Source organism: Eschscholzia californica, unplaced genomic scaffold (genome assembly GCF_041429995.1).
Source record: "Eschscholzia californica isolate CP2 unplaced genomic scaffold, dmEscCali1.0.p SCAF_3, whole genome shotgun sequence".
Lineage (NCBI taxonomy): Eukaryota > Viridiplantae > Streptophyta > Magnoliopsida > Ranunculales > Papaveraceae > Eschscholzia > Eschscholzia californica.
The window spans coordinates 41871083-41892277 of record NW_028238420.1 but is presented as its reverse complement, the minus strand read 5'-3'; the positions used below and the strand labels follow the sequence as shown (position 1 = coordinate 41892277).

The 21195-nt window shown below is 35.7% G+C and overlaps 1 protein-coding gene across 1 annotated transcript; it reads left to right on the top strand.

Moving 5' to 3' along the window:
• Positions 1 to 131: 131 nt before the first annotated feature.
• Positions 132 to 7447, top strand: ALDH11A3 (aldehyde dehydrogenase 11A3). Its single transcript, XM_086666287.1, has 9 exons — positions 132 to 607; positions 850 to 1043; positions 1707 to 1835; positions 3528 to 3647; positions 4047 to 4183; positions 4290 to 4445; positions 4730 to 5108; positions 5472 to 5588; positions 7036 to 7447. Exons 1-9 carry the CDS (start codon positions 460 to 462, stop codon positions 7147 to 7149), a joined length of 1494 nt encoding a protein of 497 aa, XP_086522413.1. The 5' UTR covers positions 132 to 459; the 3' UTR covers positions 7150 to 7447.
• Positions 7448 to 21195: the final 13748 nt, after the last annotated feature.

Below are 21195 nucleotides of genomic sequence, written 5' to 3'. Positions count from 1 at the left end.
AACTGCCGAATTATTGCTAGTCTGGAATTCAGCGGAATTAATAACCTAAAGCCCGACGAATTAATGGCATAAATCCGAAGGATATTTCTTTTACATATTGATTCAAATATTTTTAATTTAAAAATGGATTTTCTTTTAATTTTATTTACTTCTAATTTTAATAGATTATTACCATTAAAACTAGGAGAATTCTAAAGGCGCCTCAAATTAATGTACCAAATTGGGGTAAAATCCAAATTCAATTGATAATGAGTAATTCGAGGAGCTGACGTGTTCAACTAAAGACCATCGAATCAACCTTCCTACTTCCATTTCCATACACCCCCAAAATCATTGGAGAAGCGTGTCTGACCTTCCCCTTTCTTTCTCTATAAATCCGTCCACAATTTCTCAATCACCCCTTACTTCTTCAACCACCTCTCTCTCTCTCTAACTCTCTTTCTCTCTCTAGAACAATCAATGGCTGGGACTGGTATTTTTGCAGATATCATAGGTGAAGACAATGTCTTCAAATACTACTCAGATGGAGTTTGGAAGAAATCTTCATCTGGAAAATCTGTTGCCATTATCAACCCTACCACCAGACAAACTCAATACAAAGTCCAAGGTACTATGACAAATTCCATTACTAATTCCTCTGTTTTTTTTTTGGCATTTTGGGTTAACGTTTTGACTCAGTTTTTGACTCGGTCTGCCTTGAATTTTCACAACCCATTTCAGATTACCACCTGAATTTAACAATGGATGGGTAATTTATGATAATTGTCTGGTGAATCGGTATTGAATCGGCTGAGTTAACTCAACTCACCTCAACTCGGTTTGAATTTTGATTTTGTGTTGTTGTTATAGCATGTACACAAGAAGAAGTGAATAGAGTGATGGAGAGTGCAAAAATAGCACAGAAATTGTGGGCAAAGACACCACTGTGGAAAAGAGCTGAAATGCTTCACAAAGCTGCTGCCATTCTTAAAGAAAATAAAGCACCTATAGCTGAATGTCTTGTTAAGGAGATTGCTAAGCCTGCTAAAGATGCTGTCACTGAGGTCACACAAATATTTTCCTCTTTCTCTCTCTAGAAACTTTAGTGAAAATGAGACTATACCCGACTAGTTTCTCGGTTGAATCGTGGCTGACATGGCGAGACAAGATTTATCGCCAGAATAAATACGGCCGACGTGGCGTGACAAGATTCATTAGTAGTGCTAGACCAGTTCTATATGGCGATTTCATGAATGACTTTCCGAGACGTTACATTTTCATAATTTTATTTGTCATCTGCTTCGCAAGACTATACGTACTATCAATAACATGATCCTAGACCATCACTCAAAAAATCACCTTTTTCTTTTTTTGAGTTATTTCCTATTTGCCCCCTACTATGTGATCAACTTCTTTTATGGCTCCCTATTTTTCGTAAATTCAAATATGACCCCCTTTTTTTAATGTAAATGTCATAACTACCCTTCCTATATATAGTTTGTCTGGTGAATAGAGATGTGAGGTGGAAATCATGTTTTCTATTTATATATGTTTTATTTTGAAAAAATATATATAGGAAGGGTAGTTATGACATTTACATTAAAATAGGGGACCACATTTAAATTTACGAAAAATAACAGGTCATAAAGGAAGTTGAATAAAAAATAACTTTTTTTTTTAAATATTTACCCTTTATCTCTAAATTTGTGTGGGTGTTAATTTTGAAGGTTGTGAGATCAGGAGATTTGGTTAGTTATTGTGGTGAAGAAGGAGTGAGAATATTGGGAGAAGGAAAGTTTCTAACCTCAGATAGCTTTCCTGGTAATGAGAGGTCTAAATATTGCCTTGTTTCTAAGGTACCAACTACAATCAAACAAAAACATCAAAACTATATGTTATTTTCATTTCATTATGATTTGATGCATGTTTCATGTGTTTGTGTAGGCCCACATTGTTTTCTCCATGCATGTGGCAATTTTCTAGTGGTTAACAACTATAAGTCTATAAAGAAACAAAATAGTAGACCCACATCAAATGGGTGCTTAGTTTGGATCAAATGTATTATGGTATGGTTTCAAAGTCACACAGTAGGTTAACCTTAAGATGTCTAGTGACATTTATTTAGACCTAGTAGTACTTCATGAATATCTTGCTCAACTACAACACTTCATGATAATGACTACATAACTTGTCACGCTTTTTGTCACAATATTATAAATTTTGCTAGTAATTGTTCGGACAGTTAATAAATACTTAATCTTCACTATTTAAAAGTCTCGAGTGAACTTTCAGTAATTTATTTACTCCTTGTCTTTTTTTTTTCTTGTATAGAGTAATTTACTCTTCATAAAAGCTCAAGAGGTTTGCTCTTGTTGCTATAGTCTAGTCGCCGAACGTCATTTTCGTCATTTGGCTTTAAAAATAAATAACTTGCTACTCCCTAACTTATTTGGGCTAGTCACACCAATATGAAATTCACTAACCATATTGAAAATCATAAAATCTAGTGGGTAGAAATTGAATTTTTTTTATCCTTTTGTGAGTGGGGACCTCATCCAATAATAGCCCTTTGTTGAGATTAAATTTTGGTGGTGGTGGATGAAACTAATAAAAAGAGGAGGCTTTTGAGCAACCAACTTAAAACTTTATACTTGGTCTTCTTGGGTGAGTAATGGATTGGATTGTAGATAAAAAGGAAAACGTGTGAAAGGATAAGTGGCTACCATGGATATGGGTAGTTTTCAGGATATGTAGAGAAAGAGAGAGAGAGAGAGTGTGTGTCCATCTTTTGATTTTTTGGATAAGACAGGTAGACAAACTATAGATGTTAGTTTTTATCTTCAACCTATTCTTACTTGAGCAATGGATGGGGTGGGGATGATTGATAGTTTGGACCAGCATTAGCTCTTATGAGCCAACTTATTTTTCATGACATAACCTACCATTCAATAAGTAATGACTAATATTTTACAAAGGTTAAGTATATCAGTATATAGTTGAAACCAATAAGATGATTAAGGTCTTCAACAACAAAAAAAAATGATGATTTAAAGCCCATGTTTATTAAATGAAAATTTTCGAAGAAGTTGTCTATTACAATCTTCTAAATGATCACTAAGGACTGAATGACGACCCAAAAATGTTGTCGTAGAATTGTCATTTTTGTTCAAGATGTCCCCCCCATCTATGAACATTATATATCACTATCTAGTGTATTTCAACTAGCTAAACTCAAATGGATTAGTGAAATAGTACTTACTCAAGAAGTAACAAAATGAAGATGAGTGAAAATTTGATAGCTATAAGAATCCTTTGAGTGAATAACAATAAGCGAATTTATAGAGAAATGTCGTTTGGAAAGAGATATCGATATTTAAGCTCTTAGATGGCTTGGAATATAAAACCAAAAGATTCTTATATTGGTTTGTAAAACAAGTTCGAGTTTGGAATTTGGACAGATAGATTTCTTTCTCCACTATAGTTTTTTTTATCGATCTAATAGGCTTATATTTATATATGGATTTTGGTTTCATCGAATTTGATTGCAGATACCGCTTGGGGTTGTATTAGCAATCCCACCCTTCAACTATCCTGTTAACTTGGCTGTCTCCAAAATTGCGCCCGCTTTGATTGCCGGGAACTCTCTTGTGCTTAAGCCTCCAACTCAGGTATAACATCGCTGAATTCCTCCGTACGAGCTAAGGTGACGTTTTTTTGTTGTTGTTTCTCTTTGTCTGAATCTGAATAATCTAAATCAGACAGACAAAAGGTCAATCGAAATAAGACATTTAGACTAGTCAACACAAGAGAAAACATTCTGAGTTCTGACTCGAGTCCATTCAGACCTCGAGTCTGATTTCAGATCTGACTACAGAAAATATCAAACACTACTTGACTCAGAGTTTCAACTCTGTTTCAAGGGCGAGGCTACTAATGGTTACCCTTACAATGTGCTTGAAAGTTAGAACTCCTTTCGGTTTACACTAATTAGCCCGGGTCGATCATACACTCAAATGGGTCTAGCAATGTTGTTTTGATTTTCGATTAAATTGTTTGTTCTATTCCAGGGTGCGGTAGCAGCTCTTCACATGATACATTGTTTTCACTTAGCTGGTTTCCCCAAAGGCCTTATCAGCTGTGTTACTGGAAAAGGTTCCGAGATTGGTGATTTTCTCACAATGCATCCTGGAGTTAACTGTATAAGGTAGTCTTCAACTAGTTACTTTCTCGGGTTTCATAATTTTTTTTTTATATTTTACCTTGTTACCCATTACGAGAATTATATCGTTAGTTATCCGTGGTTATTGTAGCTTTACTGGAGGAGACACTGGAGTTGCAATATCAAAAAAGGCAGGAATGGTTCCTCTTCAAATGGAGTTAGGTGGAAAAGATGCTTGTATTGTTCTTGAAGATGCTGATCTAGACTTAGTGGCCGCGAATATCATTAAAGGAGGTTTTTCTTACAGGTATATTCTTACGCCCCTAAGCCTCAGAAATTGTAGATATAGTCCTCGCCTTTGTCACCCAGGCCCACACACCAACGAGTACGGGGTTTTGTTCCAGGTGGAAACTCCAGGAGCCCACCTAAAAGGCCCCAGACACTTATCTTACTAAGCTCCCTACCCTCTCCCAAGCGATGTGGGACTATCACAGATCTTTCTTCACTTCTTTTGGTTTCCAAATTGAAAACTAACCCAGAAAAAAAGCAATTCAGCAAATTAAACACTTTGATTCTACACTAATTTTGCAGTGGGCAAAGATGTACTGCTGTAAAAGTTGTTCTAGTCATGGAGTCTGCAGCTGATACTCTTGTCGAGAAAGTGAAGGCGAAAGTTTCGAAATTGACAGTTGGCCCACCAGAGGAGAACTGTGATATAACTCCGGTGGTCTCAGAGTCATCGGCAAATTTCATCGAGGGTTTGGTAATGGATGCTAAGCAAAAAGGTGCAACTTTCTGTCAAGAGTATAAGAGAGATGGAAATCTTATTTGGCCATTGCTATTAGACAATGTTAAACCTGAAATGAGAATTGCATGGGAAGAACCTTTTGGACCAGTCTTGCCTGTTATTAGGATCAAAACTGTTGAAGAAGGAATTAACCATTGTAATGCTAGCAACTTTGGCCTCCAGGTATAGAAATTCTTCTTGCCTTTTCGGTTCCTTTTTTCGGAATGCTTGTTCGGTAACAGTGGTAGTTATTTTTTTGTCTCATTCTCCGAATCTGACTTGTCCTAATCAAATAGACCCCAAATCACCCACTCAGACGAGGCAAACATCAGAGTCAGACAAAAACAAACATTCTAAAATCTGACTCGAGTCAATTCAGACATTGCGTCAGATTTCAGATCTGGCTTAGAGTAAACACTACCGTAGTTTCTCTTCATAGTTTACACCAGGATTCCTATGTTCAAGCAGTTTAATGATGTAGAATTAAGATTCTGAAAATGTGATATATTGTGATTACTATAAGCTAATGATATAAATGAAATACAGGGGTGTGTATTCACAAGAGATATAAACAAGGCAATGTTGATTAGTGATGCAATGGAGTCAGGAACTATTCAAATAAACTCGGCCCCAGCTCGTGGGCCGGATCATTTTCCTTTCCAGGTAAATCTGTTTTTTCCATGTTTAGCTTACACTTTCTGGCATTTGGTTCATTATCCTTAGGGTTATTTCCCATATGGCCCCCTACTTTGTGACCAGCTTCCCGCCTGGCCCCCCACTTTACGAAAAATACCCATATGGCCCCCTTCCGTTATAACACCGTTACTCTCTCTCTTCCATTTCTTTTCTCTCTCTTCCAACATGTTTTCTCTCTCTGCCACCTCGTCAAAACCAGCCACCTCATCACCTTCTCCGGCAGGTCGCCGGCCGGCCAAATTTCCGGCCGGCGACCTTCAAATATAAAAAAAAAAAATTCATTTTTTTCTCTCTCTTCTCTCTCTCTCTAAAAAAAAAAAAATTTTTTTTTTTAAATTCTCTCTCCCCTCTCTCTCTTTTCTCTCTCTCTTCTTCTTCTTTCTCTCTCTCTCTCTTCTTCTTCTTTCTCTCTCTTCTTCTTCTTTCTCTCTCTCTTTCCCCCCTCTCTCTCTCGACCTCCGGCGAATTCGTCGGAGGTCGAACAGAACAGTTGCTGTTCTGTTCGACAGAACAGATCTGTTCTGTTCGAACAGAACAGTCTGTTCGACCTCCGGCGACTACGCCGGAGGTCGAGAGAGAGAGAATAGAGAGGGGGGAAAGAGAGAGAGAAAGAAGAAGAAGAGAGAGAGAAGAGAGGGAGGAGAGAGAATTTAAAAAAAAAAAAATTTTTTAAAGAGAGAGAGAAGAGAGAGAAAAAAAGAAAATTTTTTTTTTTTATATTTGAAGGTCGCCGGCCGGAAATTTGGCCGGCCGGCGACCTCGCTGGAGAAGGTGATGAGGTGGCTGGTTTTGACGAGGTGGCAGAGAGAGAAAACATGTTGGAGGAGAGAGAAAAGAAATGGAAGAGAGAGAGTAACGGTGTTATAACGGAAGGGGGCCATATGGGTATTTCTCGTAAAGTGGGGGGCCAGGCGGGAAGCTAGTCACAAAGTAGGGGGCCATATGGGAAATAACCCTTATCCTTATATGACATATTGTCTTCTCTAACAAATATGAATTCACTAGAAGTACTATCATCCCTATGTTAACCGCCCAAGCCCAATGGTAAAAGGGATTCGTTTATAATAAAGGCTATGCGAACCTACTCGAAAAGCTTTGTCACTCAATGCGCTTAAATTTTCTCAAGCAGAAGTTTCATGTGAAAGGCACCTAGTCTTATTTTGCTTCGAAAGACCTTCCAGTTCCAGACTTAGGTTATAATATAACACCTTGTCTTACATATCAGCTAGGTCTTTTTGTAGATTTTCGCCTAGATTAATCAGCTGGAGAGGCAGGCCCATGCCACAAGAGAAAATCTTGAAGCATGTGGAACTAGCCAGTGGGTATGAGTGGTGCCTTACGAAATCAACGACACTAGAACTAATATTGAGACAAATATGCAGGATTTAATTAGAGATAACAATTGTGTGCGCAGGGTTTAAAGGACAGCGGAATCGGTTCGCAAGGAATAACAAACAGCATAAACATGATGACCAAGATTAAGAGCACTGTTATCAACTTACCATCTCCTTCATACACCATGGGTTGAAGCACGCCAATAAATACAGATTAGTTTCAGTTTATTATTTAAAGAATCAGCTATTTTGAAGTAAGAACTTGTCTTGTTCTTGTTTCATTTTTATGTTATTTGGTTTCAATGGTGACAAAAATAAGGAACAGCAATAATGGGGAAGGAGGATGGCTATATAGAGATCCTTCTATGTGGTTTTCTGTCTTATTTGATTCCATAAGGCTGGCTGAACTTTTATTTAGCTTTTCTAGTTTTTGAGTGGTAGTCTGCTACTTTGTGTATTTTGTTTACATAGAAATAACCAACCTTTGGTTTATATGTGCTATTTTTTTTCATGGTTTGTTGTTGTTGAAAGAAAGGCCAAAGAAAAACCATAAAAATACATAAAATCATCGGAGGAAATTGGGTAGAGAGCTCCATGCTCTGGATCAATTGTGATGTCTCCCTCATTTAGCTCATTTGGCCGCTTTGATAGTCTTATTTTTTCATGTGGCGGTTTTTTTTTTTTTTTTAATTTAATCGTAGGGGAGGGTGCACAGTTGCACACTGAAAATCTGTTTTTTTTTAATTTAAGCCTTAAGGTTTCGTAAACCTAATCAAATTCAAGTAACAACTTCTAAGAAAATAAAACACTAGGATCTCAAGAAAATAAGAAACTACCTAAACTAAAACTTACTAGAACTAGTAAAAAAAACTACTAAAAGTCTGCTATGAGGACCTAAATGGTGGAATGTTACCTTCAAAGTGGGTCGATTGTGGCAAAGCGACAGCGAATAAGCGGAGGTTATTTTGCACCATCGTTCAAAATTTTGTCCAATTGTGATACCCGTAGCTTCGATTTTGCCCGTTTTTGTCTTTCTCCCTTTAAATTTGGCTGCATCGATTTCTTCCATATATTTTTCAGCCAATTCCTCTGCATGACAAATTAATTACAACCCAAATTCCAAAGAACAAAACCGACACATTTTTCTTCTTAAACTTCTCATTCCCTTTATAATTTTCTCTTACATTCTTCAAAAACCCTATAAATCTTACCCATAAAAAACTAAAAACCTAAATCAAAATCCTATGTTTTCTCTCTGTTTTCATTTTTAAATTTCCGTGTAATTTTAATTGAATCATAGTCATTGATTTCACAGTTTGAGAGTCAGGTGCCTTTTTTAGATAAATAGAAGTTCAGTGATGTTAAGGAAAACAATGGGCAGATTATATACGGGTGGTGAAAATTTGAACTATTTAAACAACTTGCCTTTAAATTTTGATGATAACATTATATTCCTTCCGTCCCATTTTGTTTGACTTTTTGGGAGATTCAACTTATTAAGGTTTTTCATTTATTGCTTCCTAACTAAATGTATTTTCCTATATTACCCATATTTACTTTAGATTATTACAATGAAAACTAGGAACTAGTGTAGAACCAATAGAAATTTTTTATTAGTACTAAAAGTAAGGGTAGATTGGGAAACATCAATAAAACTAGTAATAAATGAGTCTTATTTCAACTAAGTGAACAAATATTTTGGGACTTCTTTAAAAAGAATAACACCCAAACAAAATGGGACGGAAGGAGTAACTATTTTGAGGGGAGACAAGGAGAAGGTGATGAGGTGAGATTTAGAAAGAAGGGGAATAAATAAAACAAGACAAAATAAAAATTAATGAGTATTGTAGGAACGTGAAAAGTAAACTTCCTAATGAATGCATTGAAATGACAGAAAAGAAGCTATTTGGGTACTTATCATAGACTAGAAAGTCATGCAGGAAACTAGTCACAAACTACGAGGTCATTCGGAAAATAACCTTACAATAAACGACAATGAATTTTAAAACTTCGTAATATATCATGAAATACAAAATACGGAGTATTATGAAGATCTTATGGTTATATATGGTATTTGGAAGGTCAACGATGGCTACTTTGGAATGTTATATATCCCTTGAAAATTACATTTTTCACCAGTCCAATCATGTTACACATATATCTTGAGTTATATCTTTCTCCGTTTAACTTGACATGAGTCTAACGTAGTGACAAACAACTTCCAGCGTATAAAAAATGTCATTTTTTGAGGAAGAAACAACGATTACATGAGATAAATGAACAACCCGATTACACGCAACTGGAAGTTCATTTGGAATCTCCCGATCATCCCTAGAATCAAAATTTTTATTTGGAAGGTCTGCAATGAAGCTCTCCCAGTGAGAGGCAGAATTGGAAAATATATAGGAAACATGTATAACTGCCCCAATTGCAATATTACTGAATCTATTGAACATGCCCTCTTACACTGTGCCTTAGCTAAAAACATCTGGTTCTATTTCGACATAATCTCGGAGAATATCACATCCATATCGGACTGGATTTTCTCATGGGAAGAGAATGGGAATCTATGCTACACCAAAGGAAACATCCATCTTTCTTTTATTCTTTGGGTGCTTTGGAAAGTTAGGTGTGACCACTGCTTTCAACATGAGATAAATGAGTTGCAACACATTATAAAAATGATAGAAAATTACCCGAACTTAAACAAAAAACTTAGTAATAAGGATAGAAATATAAATTCTTCAACTGATGAAAAATGGCAACCCCCACCGAATAATATGATAAAAATTAACGTTGACGCCTCTTTTACTAATATTTCTTCTAATATGGGAATTAGCATGATTGCACATAATGATAAATCTATATTCATCGGAGCACAAGTCAAATCTAGTAGAGCGAGAAATAGTGAAGAAAGTGAAGCCAAGGCTATCCTTCTTGGAATTGAATGGGCTAAAGAGATGAATCACCGATCCATCATCATAGAAAGTGATAACATTAATCTTATAAATCATCTTCGTAATGACAAACAGGCAGTTCAATGGCAATCTATCTTGCATATAAAGAAAATCAAGTCTTACATTCAACAGTTCCAGAAGATCAAATTTCAGTATACTGGGAGAAAGCTGAATCAAAATGCAGACAAATTAGCGAAATGGGCCAGGAAGAATCGGAGAGATAAAGTGTGGATGAATGTACCTTGTATTCTAGTCAATAAGTATTGTAATAACGCTTTGATTTAATCTAATGCTATCTATTTCACCGAAAAAAAAAACAACGATTACATGACGCTCTGAATTTCTAGTGCCTCACTCCAAATCCGTGAAAATGAAAGGCGAGAGCGGATCACCTTGTCTAATACCTCTACTGACATTGCAAGATGTGCTAGGTCGACCATTAATAAGAACCGAGGAAGATGTCAGAAAAGAGTGGACGAGTCTTATAGAAAATGTCATTGTGTCCTTGGAGTTAAACATCAGGCCCATGCAGCCATAAAAACTAGAAAATGAACGATTTTAATTTGTATTCAATCTTTTATGTCAAAGTAATCCTCTCATCAGTCTCATCTATTCACACTTGTTTTTATCTTTCCTAATTCAATGACTAACTTCTTCAAACTTGACTTATTTTATTTCTTTAATCGAAGAATTCTTTATATATAATTTTTTCTAAAACTATAATGGATCTCCAAACGAAGTAACCATTTGAATAAAAAAAATTTCTTTGTAAGGTCAATAAGTGAATAGACTCTAACATGCTTTGTACAACATAATTGTTCACTTTTCTGTTATGACGAAAGCAAGTAATCCAAAAAAAGCAATACAAAGTATAGAACAATCGCACAGAACACAAGAGATTTACGTGGTTTGGTTAGTGAGACCTACTTCATGGCGACAACGGCGTGATGATTTCTACTATGATAAGCAAACAAGTTACACAAGAGATTCGTGAGAATTAGGCACAACCTCTCTTAGGGTTTTAGTTTATATAGCCACTAAAACCCTATTCCCACCGACACACCGCCTCACCGACTCTCTCTTTCTAAATCTGAAATCTACATGACACTAATAACCGACATAAGCCCTGCTCTGCTTCAAAGTCTTGCTTCACATACCAGCTCTGCCTCATGATGCTAACAGATCCAAGATTTCGCGCTGAAACTTTCGATTTCGACAGACAATTACCATTGTTTTGTAACTGGATTGGTGGGTCGTAAACCGTGTTAAATATCAACCCATATTCAAGACACTTTCAATTGTTTCTTTGCACGTATTTCAACTTCAACAAGAAACTAATTACTTAACTTGATACCCATTATTATCTTCTTATAATAGACATTATACTACTATATGTGGTTTTGTTTTGACAAAGAAAATCGACAAGCCATTTGTTTATGTTATTTCCTTTTCCACATGTTTAAAGCACTCATTAAAGAAGCTTCCCCACATGTAGAGAGAAATGTAATATGTTCTTGTCTAAAGGCCTTTTGTACAACTTATACATACAAAACTGAAAGAAAAGCTTAATGATGATGGGGAAAATGATACTGGAGGATATGAATCACATCACAGACAAACTTGAATCTGCAATAAAACAAGAAACGGTTGGTATATATAATATAATTATATACATATAAATTCTTCAACGTTCCTTAGTTGTCGTTATTTTACTAAATTTACGAAATATTTTAAGTTTGAGGATGGTGATGGAAATCTCTCTTCTTCCTAATTTGACTCGTTTATATGAACTTCAAATGGCTAGGCATGTGGCAATACATGATTCATTCAAAGATTTCACCACTTTTATTGACTGCAACATAAATACGGATGACGAGGAAGGTAAAATTTTGTGATTGAGGTGCCAAAAACGTTTATACAGGGCCTTTTTAAAATCTGAATCTTTTTTTATGACAAATTTTAAAAATTGTATGCGGCATTCAAAAATTTTAAGATTTAGTGTTGCACGGGAGATGCTCCAAGTACTCTTTTACACAAAATGAAAATAACAATGTACCTGGATTAATTTGGAATCGAACCCGTGACTTTACAATGGTGAAACACTTCATTGACTTGAACATCTCAAAATCAAACTCCACTGTGATAATAGTGGGCATGTTGAGCAACTAAGTATGTTAGCTAAAACATAGAAATATCAACCTACTTTTTTTTATGTTAGATAAAACATAGAAATATCAACCTAGACTTGTACATTGGAAAAGAGAAACTTATAACGAAAGAATTTTGTTTGATCCTTGCTAGAGTAAGCGTTTCCTGGTGCTCCATTATATATAACATCAAACCAAAATCTCAAGAATTTTTACGTAATCATTAGGATTTTACACAACCGTTTTTTTGAGAAGGCAAGGTTGATTCGTTTTCCATCGGTGGCAACATTATAATAAAATATCCAATTTAGTGTCTTCCAGATCTGAAATAAAGTATCCTAGAGATCCAAAACGTTTATATACTAGATTGATTTTATTTGGCAATGCATATAATCAATAAGAAATTAAAGCCATAGAAGATACGATATTGTGTTCATTACAGTATAAAATTTCTTTTGTTAGAATATCGTTACTAGGTTTTATTTGTGTTTTTTTTTTGTTGCAAATAGGGGAATTTTATGTGTACATGCCCCCACAAGATCACACACAAGTCTTGGTGGCATACCAGCATTTCACAACTATCAAATTCTAGTATTAGTTTGTATCTTGGTGGCATACTAGCATCTTTACAACTATTAAATTTAATTCTAATTTTAAGCTACACCAGTTAACAATAAAAAATGTACAGTACCGGAAAAGAATTTTTATTGCAATATCTGACCATTAATGTTGAAATTTCATTGTTTATAGAAAAAAATAAATTATAACACAAACAATGAAATATTTTTGAATATATTTAGGATTTGTTTAATAAATAAATGAGATAAAATAAAAAGAAAATATATCCTAATTTATTACCAAAACTTTTGGGAAAATCTTGAAATTCTCTTTAAACTTTTAAGCCGAGGCATTTTCTAATATCTCCAACAATTGGTGTTGGAAGATCTACCTCTTTGGTCTATAGATTTGCTCTAAAGAGATAGGCACAAAAAAAAAATAGATAGGCAATGGTGCATTACCAATATTCTTGTTTTTCAACAAAAAAAAAAAAAAAAAGAATAATATGCTTCTCTAGTAATATTTTACAAAAATTCTATTCTTTAGTAATATTTCCACATTCAAGTGATATTCATCACATTAGCGGAAGGCTGGGAGAGGGACCCAAATGGAGGGATGAATAGAATTTCTCATATTTTTAATGACTCTACATTGCATTATTCTTGTTGAGTACTTAATATTATATAATCAATGTACATATATCAATTTGTTATAAATATTAGATTTATGGTGGATGACCACCACCAATTGTAACTCCCACCACCATAGGTTTTCTACCATTACTTTGTATTCAAGCTTCATTATTGTGTGCCTATTGGATGTGTAACTCATCTAGCTAAATGCCTATATAAAGAGGTTACTTATTAATGAAGAAGATGGATCAAAACCAATGTATCATAGTACTCAATATACCAATGTACCAAAGTAGAGAAATTTTCTACAAACATATGAATGCAATTCTAGTTCTTCTTGTCTACAATCTCTTGGTTAATATATTTCTATTATCTTTCTTCTTCCCTGCCTCTTTTATTTTTCACAACACGTTATCAGCACGAATTGCTCTATCATCAATGATCAGAGGGAAGAAAAATTTTTCCACTTATTGATCAAGATACAAACAAATGAAACGTGGGTAAGTTTGGTCAATTGTAATTGGTAAATCAAAAGGTATTTGCACATTTCTTTGTTCAATTTTTAAGCTTATTATTCTTATTTATCTCTAACCATTGATTTTGTGATTGTTGAGGCATAGTCAATCATATCAAAAGGATATTAGAGTTACATAGCATGGTTGGTATTTCAAACTAATATGAATGTAATGCAATCTATTCTATGGTAAGGTCAAGGTAAGTTATGCTTCAAAAAAAAATGGTATTAGTCTCATAACTAATGTTTATTTTTGTATGAATACATCATAAGTGCATATTTTCATTTGTTAAAGAAGATTTCTCCAAAGAGGAAACTTAACCACCAGAATTTGAGTAAGATCAAATTGAAGCATATATTGTATATGAGATAATCAAACCTGAAGTTTGGTGTGTCTGAAACAAGTCTTCAAATCTCAAAATTTCTATAAGAGTTTGAAGTATAAAATTTCTACGAGATGATAATGAAGGATATGATGCCTAAAGTCTGAAGGAATGGTATCCTTCCGAAGGAGTGTCCTTCGACCAAGGATGCAATGCGTGCAATTTGGCTATTAGGATCTTAATGAGCTTATTCGGAAGATCATTAGTCCGGTCCAATTAGGGGTCGTAATGCTTAGCTAGAAGCCAACTACGATCGTCGAATCAAGAGTTGATTCGCGGCTAACATAGACCGGATCCTACAAGGGTTACACAACAGAGTAATGATTTGAACGGAGAGAATTGACTAGATGGATAATGGCAAATAAGTGGATTGGATCCGTTATTGGTAAGTCCTGAAAGATTCGGAGAAGTCCGAAGAGATAAACATGTCCGGGCCCAAAAGGGAGGCCCGGAATGGCTTTAGGAAGGCCGGCCATGTGATGGCCGGCCCAGGCAATAGGGTCGGCCATGTGATGGCCGGCTAGGCCCTAAGTGGGCCGGCCAAGGAAGCCCATAAAGGGCTATGTTGGCCGGCCACTTAAGGAGACCCAATGGAGGGTAGTTTGGGTGTTGCCTAATAATTAGGTTTATGGAATCCTAGTTTGAGTCTAATACCTCTTCTAGGGATTTCTATATATACCTAATTATACAACCTAAAGAGAGAGGCAATTCAGAGATAGAATTGTGTGTGTCTGAAAGAGTTTCAGAATATACATCTCAGAGAGAGAGAGAGAAAAGGAGTTTTCTGAAGTATCTAGTCAAGAAGAAGGAGTTCTTCATCTCAACCTTCAAGAAGGTCCTAGCTGACTGAAAGGAGGGAGTTCAAGTCATTATTCGGTGTCTCAAGTAGAGGAGCTACACTTGGAGCTCTTGTCTTCCGAATACTGATCGGAATTTAGTTCGTGGGAAAGCGATTAAGAGGTAATCATCTTTCCAATCTAGTTCATTGGTATGTTCATGTATAGATCCTGGAAATAGTGTTAAACATATGATGTTTGAGATTCCGCTACCAACACTAGTCAATTAGGTGTATGAGATACACTAGGTTATTCCCCATCAGATAACAAATCAAATCTCTAAAGGGTGAAATTATATACCACTATAAGTTGGTTAATTATCACAAAAAATAAAAAAAAACCCTTGCAAAACAAAATTTGTTTGCTCGTTCCTGAATAATGAGAAATATTGATGTTTTAGTATTGAAAATATCCATTGATTCTTAAGAGATTACAACTGAATTTGTGGTAAGAAAATACTACAGAAATTCAGAATATCTGTTCAAGTGGTGATAATATCTTCTTTCATGTGATGAATTGTAAATTCTTGAAAAAATAGAATTTGTTGAATATCTGCTTTCATATTACACCTGAAGTTGTAATAACCAAAGAGAAAGTGATGATGGATTTAATAAATAAAATAAAATAAAATCACATGAAGATGATATATCTCACATGTAATTAATCACACTCGAAGTTGTGATATTATAACAAATTGCTCACATCTGAAGCTGTGATCAGATAGTAATTTTTGTCTAACGGAAAATATGATATGAAAATAAAAACCAAATTTGCCTAAAGCAATTGATTTTTCCTTCGTCTTTGTCACATCCTTGAAGTATGTGCTCATAAATAAGACGGAAATCTATCGACATTAGGGGGAGGAAGTCCTATATTCAATGTCGTAAAATACTTGAAAATGATCGAGTTTCTCTCATTTGGAATCAATATACGGAAAACTTGCTACCTCGAGATATTAATATTTTTCAGAGCGTAATATGCTTATATCTAGATAAAGGTAATGGAAAATGATCAGAGTTGATCAAAGTGACATATACTCTTTGACACTGAAGGAATAATTTTTCCTCCTGAAGAGGCTATCAAATTAGAAATGAATGTGATTCATATTCCTAATAAAATCTCCTGAAGAGGATATGTGTAAAAAGAGACACCGACCTTTTACAAAGGCACATATATGAGATCACTGAACTATGTATGCTGTGAAAATTTGAAAAATCAAATAAATCATTTTAGACGATGTATTTCAGAATATAGTAGCTACTGGGAGCATATTGATCCGGAATTACTCTAAGTAATATTTGTCAACTTTTGTCGAGATACTTCATTACTTGTGGATTTTCTTACAAAATAATTAAGTCTTCAGACATGAAGTCGAAGCACCAATTAAGAATTACCCCGAAGATAATAAAGTAGACATGTGTAAGAAATGTCTTTAGTCTATAAAGGATTTGACGTCCACTTATAAAATTTCAATATGAATTACAAATCCTTGAATTATATTATGAAGTATTTATAAATCCTATTGCGACTCCTAAAGATTTATCAAAGTTTGACAGTAGAGTATGGAAAAAGATTATTCGAGTAAAGAAAATCTTGAAAATGAACATATTCTGAAATACTAAAAGGCTATAAGTTTCAAAGCAACTCATATTGTCTTAACTTATCATATGTCATGGAAATTTAGGTCCTGAAGTACCTAATATAGTTCAGACAATACATTACATGTGTTGTAATGTGGTTTTAGAAAACAACCATCATTCATATATAAAATGTGAATCGCGTTGCACTCTTTTTCCTTCGTCAAGGTTTTGTCCCATTGGGTTTTCCTTGTCAAGGTTTTAACGAGACAACTATGCGTATTGAAAATCGTTATAATTTGTTTAAAAGTTGTAGTCTTTTTTCCTTCGTTCAGGTTTTGTCCCGTTGGATTTTCCTGACAAGGTTTTGGCGAGACAACTAGTCATCGAATGATAAATTTAACACCTATTATGTGTGTGAGGTGGATTGTGCATGAAATTTATAATGCACATTAAAATGTGATTAGTATTCACAAAATATTATAATTATCTTATCGATGTATATGACAAATATGAATCACTAGAAAGTGAGTTCAACTGAAATCCTAGAAGGATTTAACAAGTTTCAATCTAAAGTATGCATAAACTTTAAAGCATTATATGAATACAACTTGAAATGTCAAATGCTACTTATTATATTTATGTGTTTATATACAAAAAGGAAGCTGACCATAACAAGTTGAACAATGTCCTCAACCTTCATGAGGGGAAGCAAGTTTATGAAAACACTGCATACTATATTTTCACACTGTACTCTTTTTCCTTCGTTAAGATTTTTTTTCCCACGGGGTTTTTCTTAGCAAGGTTTTAAGGAGGAAGATTATGTGTACATAAAAGATGTACATGAACAAAGAATTTGTACTCTTTTTCCTTCACTGTGGTTTTGTCCCATTGGGTTTTCCCAGTAAGGTTTTAATGAGACAATTTCTGATGTGGTGGACATCCAGGGGGAGTGTTATAAATATTAAATTTATGGTGGATGACCACCACCAATTGTAACTCCCACCACCATAGGTTTTCCACCATTACTTTGTATTCAAGCTTCATTATTGTGTGCCTATTGGATGTGTAACTCGTCTAGCTAAATGCCTATATAAAGAGGTTAATTGTTAATGAAGAAGATGGATCAAAACCAATGTATCATAGTACTCAATATACCAATGTACCAAAGTAGAGAAATTCTCTACAAACATATGAATGCAATTCTAGTTCTTCTTGTCTACAATCTCTTGGTTAATATATTTCCATTATCTTTCTTCTTCCCTACCTCTTTTATTTTTCACAACACAATTCATATTATTCTTTTAGTATTGAATCTATAATGGTCATGCTACTAAGTACTAACTTAATCAACAATATTGATGAGGTGAGAGTATTTAACATAGAAATTACATACCATGTGATCTAAACATATTTCTAATTCCAACTATTTCAACTGACTCCACCCGTCCATTTTTTCTCAAATGTGCCTTTAATAGAAAGATCAAAATATTAAAATGTGAATAGTGTCAACAACGACTGAAACTATATAAAAACTAAATATGTCCAATGTTGATGTCGAAAATTGGCTCCCGATTAAATCAACATGAAAATAGGAGTTGATGCATGACAACCTCTGTTATGATAGAATATTCTATTTAGATACTCTGCTCTGCTTCTATGCTCCTTGCTTCTTGCTCCAGCTCCTGACTCCTTGCTCCAACTCCTGACTCCTTGCTCCAACTCTTGATTCCTTGCTCATGTTCGTCTGTTCTGGAGGGGGGAAAACCTGCAAAGATTTCGAAAACCGCTCCGACGCTCAAGACAGTCAGGGTGCTCTTTGCAGTACAAGAATGAATATTGATTGATTCTTTTGGGGGGCGAGTTATGAGGACTCTGTTTTGGGGGTGATCCTTCTGGTATGAAGAGATCTTATGTTTAGGAGAGATGATGTGTTTCTTCCCCCAGAGATCGTGTCCTTTGAAGGACGATGTGGGGGGCCTTTTATAGGCGAAGGTAGGCCGACTATCCTTAGTGGCGGTGATGAGGCGGTGGCCATCAAACCGTAATAGAAGTTACCTCTTTTGCGTATCTAGGGTTTCTCTTCGAGTCTGTCCCGGATCTTTGATAAGTGAAAGTTCCTAAGTTCAAGGATACTTTGTTGATATCTTGCCGGAGTATAGACTCTAAAGGAGAAGTTTCCTCCTTTAGATACGTGGAGTGCAACCGGGCTTGAACACTTCAAGATGTGTAACCGACTGAGATCTTTCTGGAAAGTCCGGGATTAAGTCATTAGGTTGCGCAATGTTGATATCTTCCCAGTTCTGGGCGTAAGATATGGGCCAAACTTGTGGAGACCCCCTCTTGTTCCTTTAGAGATCACAGGGTTGATCTATCCATGCCAAGAGCATTTTGTGCAGAGCTGGTTTCTTCTGTCCGACCTCCCGATTATGGAAATGTGTGGTGGACCATCAGGGGTTTTAGTTGTCCTGCTACCTTAAGTCGAGCTGTTCCGAGAGACGTCTGGACATTTTATGCATCATCATCCAACAAGCACCAACTAAAACAATCTACCAAAATAAACAACAAAACTCCAACCCATCACTGAGATCTTAAAATTATCATACAACAACATGCTCACGTACTACTGGTAAACCTTTAGTGAGCAAATCCACTATATTGGGTGGATGTACTCGACGAACATCAGAAGGCTCTCAACTTTGCTTTTACCGCAAGATACTTGATGGTAATGTATTTGGACTTCAAAAAGCTATTATTCTCTAGTCACAACTAGCTGCCCAAGTCATAGTAGGTCCTCATTGGTCCTCGTATTTGACCACTTTCTAAGTCAGACAAATTCTAAAACCTGATTGCATAAAGAAATCCTTCAAAGAACGTCAGGAATTTATTCCACGAACCAATATGAAGATATTCAACAAATCCAAATCGATAATCTAAGATCTTTAGGTGATTGGTTCTTCAAGAAATAAACATGTAATCAGTCGTCCACGGTAAATATCTCATAGTTTGATAGCGCCTTCTAGTGGTTTAGGCCTTGATCACTAAGGTAGATCTCCAACATTCATTAAATAAGATACAAGTCAAACATCTCTAAAGCGCCCTGAACGCCCATTAGATACAATCCGGCAGATGAGATCTTGTCTGGTAGTGATCACACCGATCACCATCTAACGGACTAGAACAATCCCATTGACTGGTCAAAGTTGGTTAGACTCACCAGTCATTATGACTGTTGACCCAACAACCATGGTGATTGTTGACTCAACAACCATGGTGAGTGTTCTTAGTCTATAAAAGACTAATAATCCATACTGAAAAACTAACTTCGAAGTAACAAATATCCATAGAAAGAATCAAGAGAAAATTTGTATTGCTTGCAAGAGTTCGCCTGATTTCCGATCAGAAAGAACCTTTCGATTAGAAAGAACCTTTCGATCAGAAAGGTAAGACAGTTGTAGCCTGAGAGGCAAATCGCATCACTATTGGTTCGAAATACAGTGCGACTATTGTCTTAAGGAAAGAGCGACAAACTCGCCTCTGTCCTTCTCTAATCTCTATCTTCTGATTATAAGTTAATATTATTAGTAGAACGCCTGCTGAAAAACTTAAAAGAGTACTTATACTCAAAACATGGAAGACACAATTCCTTGACGTCACATGAACATACACGCTCTATGTTTGAAATAGACTTGGAATATATTAGGTTTACTCTGAAACAATTGAGTATCTATATATAACTCTAAAACGACTGAGTATCTATCTATCATACAAACCATGCTGTTATTACATGAATTGAAAAGTATATGTGAATATATTTTCCATGTTAACTCTGCATGAGATGAAACAAGTAAACACATCAACGACATGAACTGAGTAATACACAGAACACATGATTTTGTGCTGCTATGTTCAAAGTTATATAATGATCCTCATGTTATTAGCTAATAATGAATTAATAACTCTTGAAAGTCTAGATGACTGCTTTGAAACTGTCTATGGCAGATTGAAAGGATGAAGTAGTTCAACCCGGCGAACTCGAAGAAGAAACTAAAAGTCTCAGTTGGAGGGCACATCTTACCTCAATCAAAGAGTATTAAATACTTGAAGAGAGTCTCAGCGAAAGGACCCAAAGAGGGCAGCTAAGGTACACATACCTATCAAACTCACTTTGTGAATTTATATATTCTCATTGCACATTAAGTCATACTCCGGTGTGCGCAAACCTCCTTGCTTTGACAAGGTCACCGATTATGTCCTGTCCCGTCAGGAACAGATTCGACTTTGCTTCGACAAGGTCACAGATTAAGCCCTACTCCGTTAGGCACAGATCCGGCTTTGCTTTAATAAGGCCATATAGAAAGGTAGCCTTGGTAGCGAAAGCAACGACCGAGGTCCCTAAGGAAGAGTCCTAGTTAAACTCATCTCGCTCTGAATCTAGCAGGTAGCCCTGACAGCGAAAGCCACGACCAGGGGACCTAAAGGCAGCCTTGGTAGGTGAGAGCAGCGACCAAGGGACCTAATTTAAACATCCTTGCTAAGCGAAAGCCACGATCAGGGATAGGATAGCCTCCGTAGCTACGGCGACAACCGAGGACCCTAAGGAGCAATCCTAGTTAAGCTGAACTTTGCTCGAGTA

Coding starts and splice junctions, on each gene's coding strand:
- ALDH11A3 (XM_086666287.1), top strand. CDS start 460: ATGGCTGGGACTGGTATTTTTGCAGATATCATAGGTGAAGACAATGTC. Junction 1,044..1,706: donor CTAAAGATGCTGTCACTGAG/GTCACACAAATA, acceptor TTAATTTTGAAG/GTTGTGAGATCAGGAGATTT. Junction 3,648..4,046: donor TGCTTAAGCCTCCAACTCAG/GTATAACATCGC, acceptor GTTCTATTCCAG/GGTGCGGTAGCAGCTCTTCA.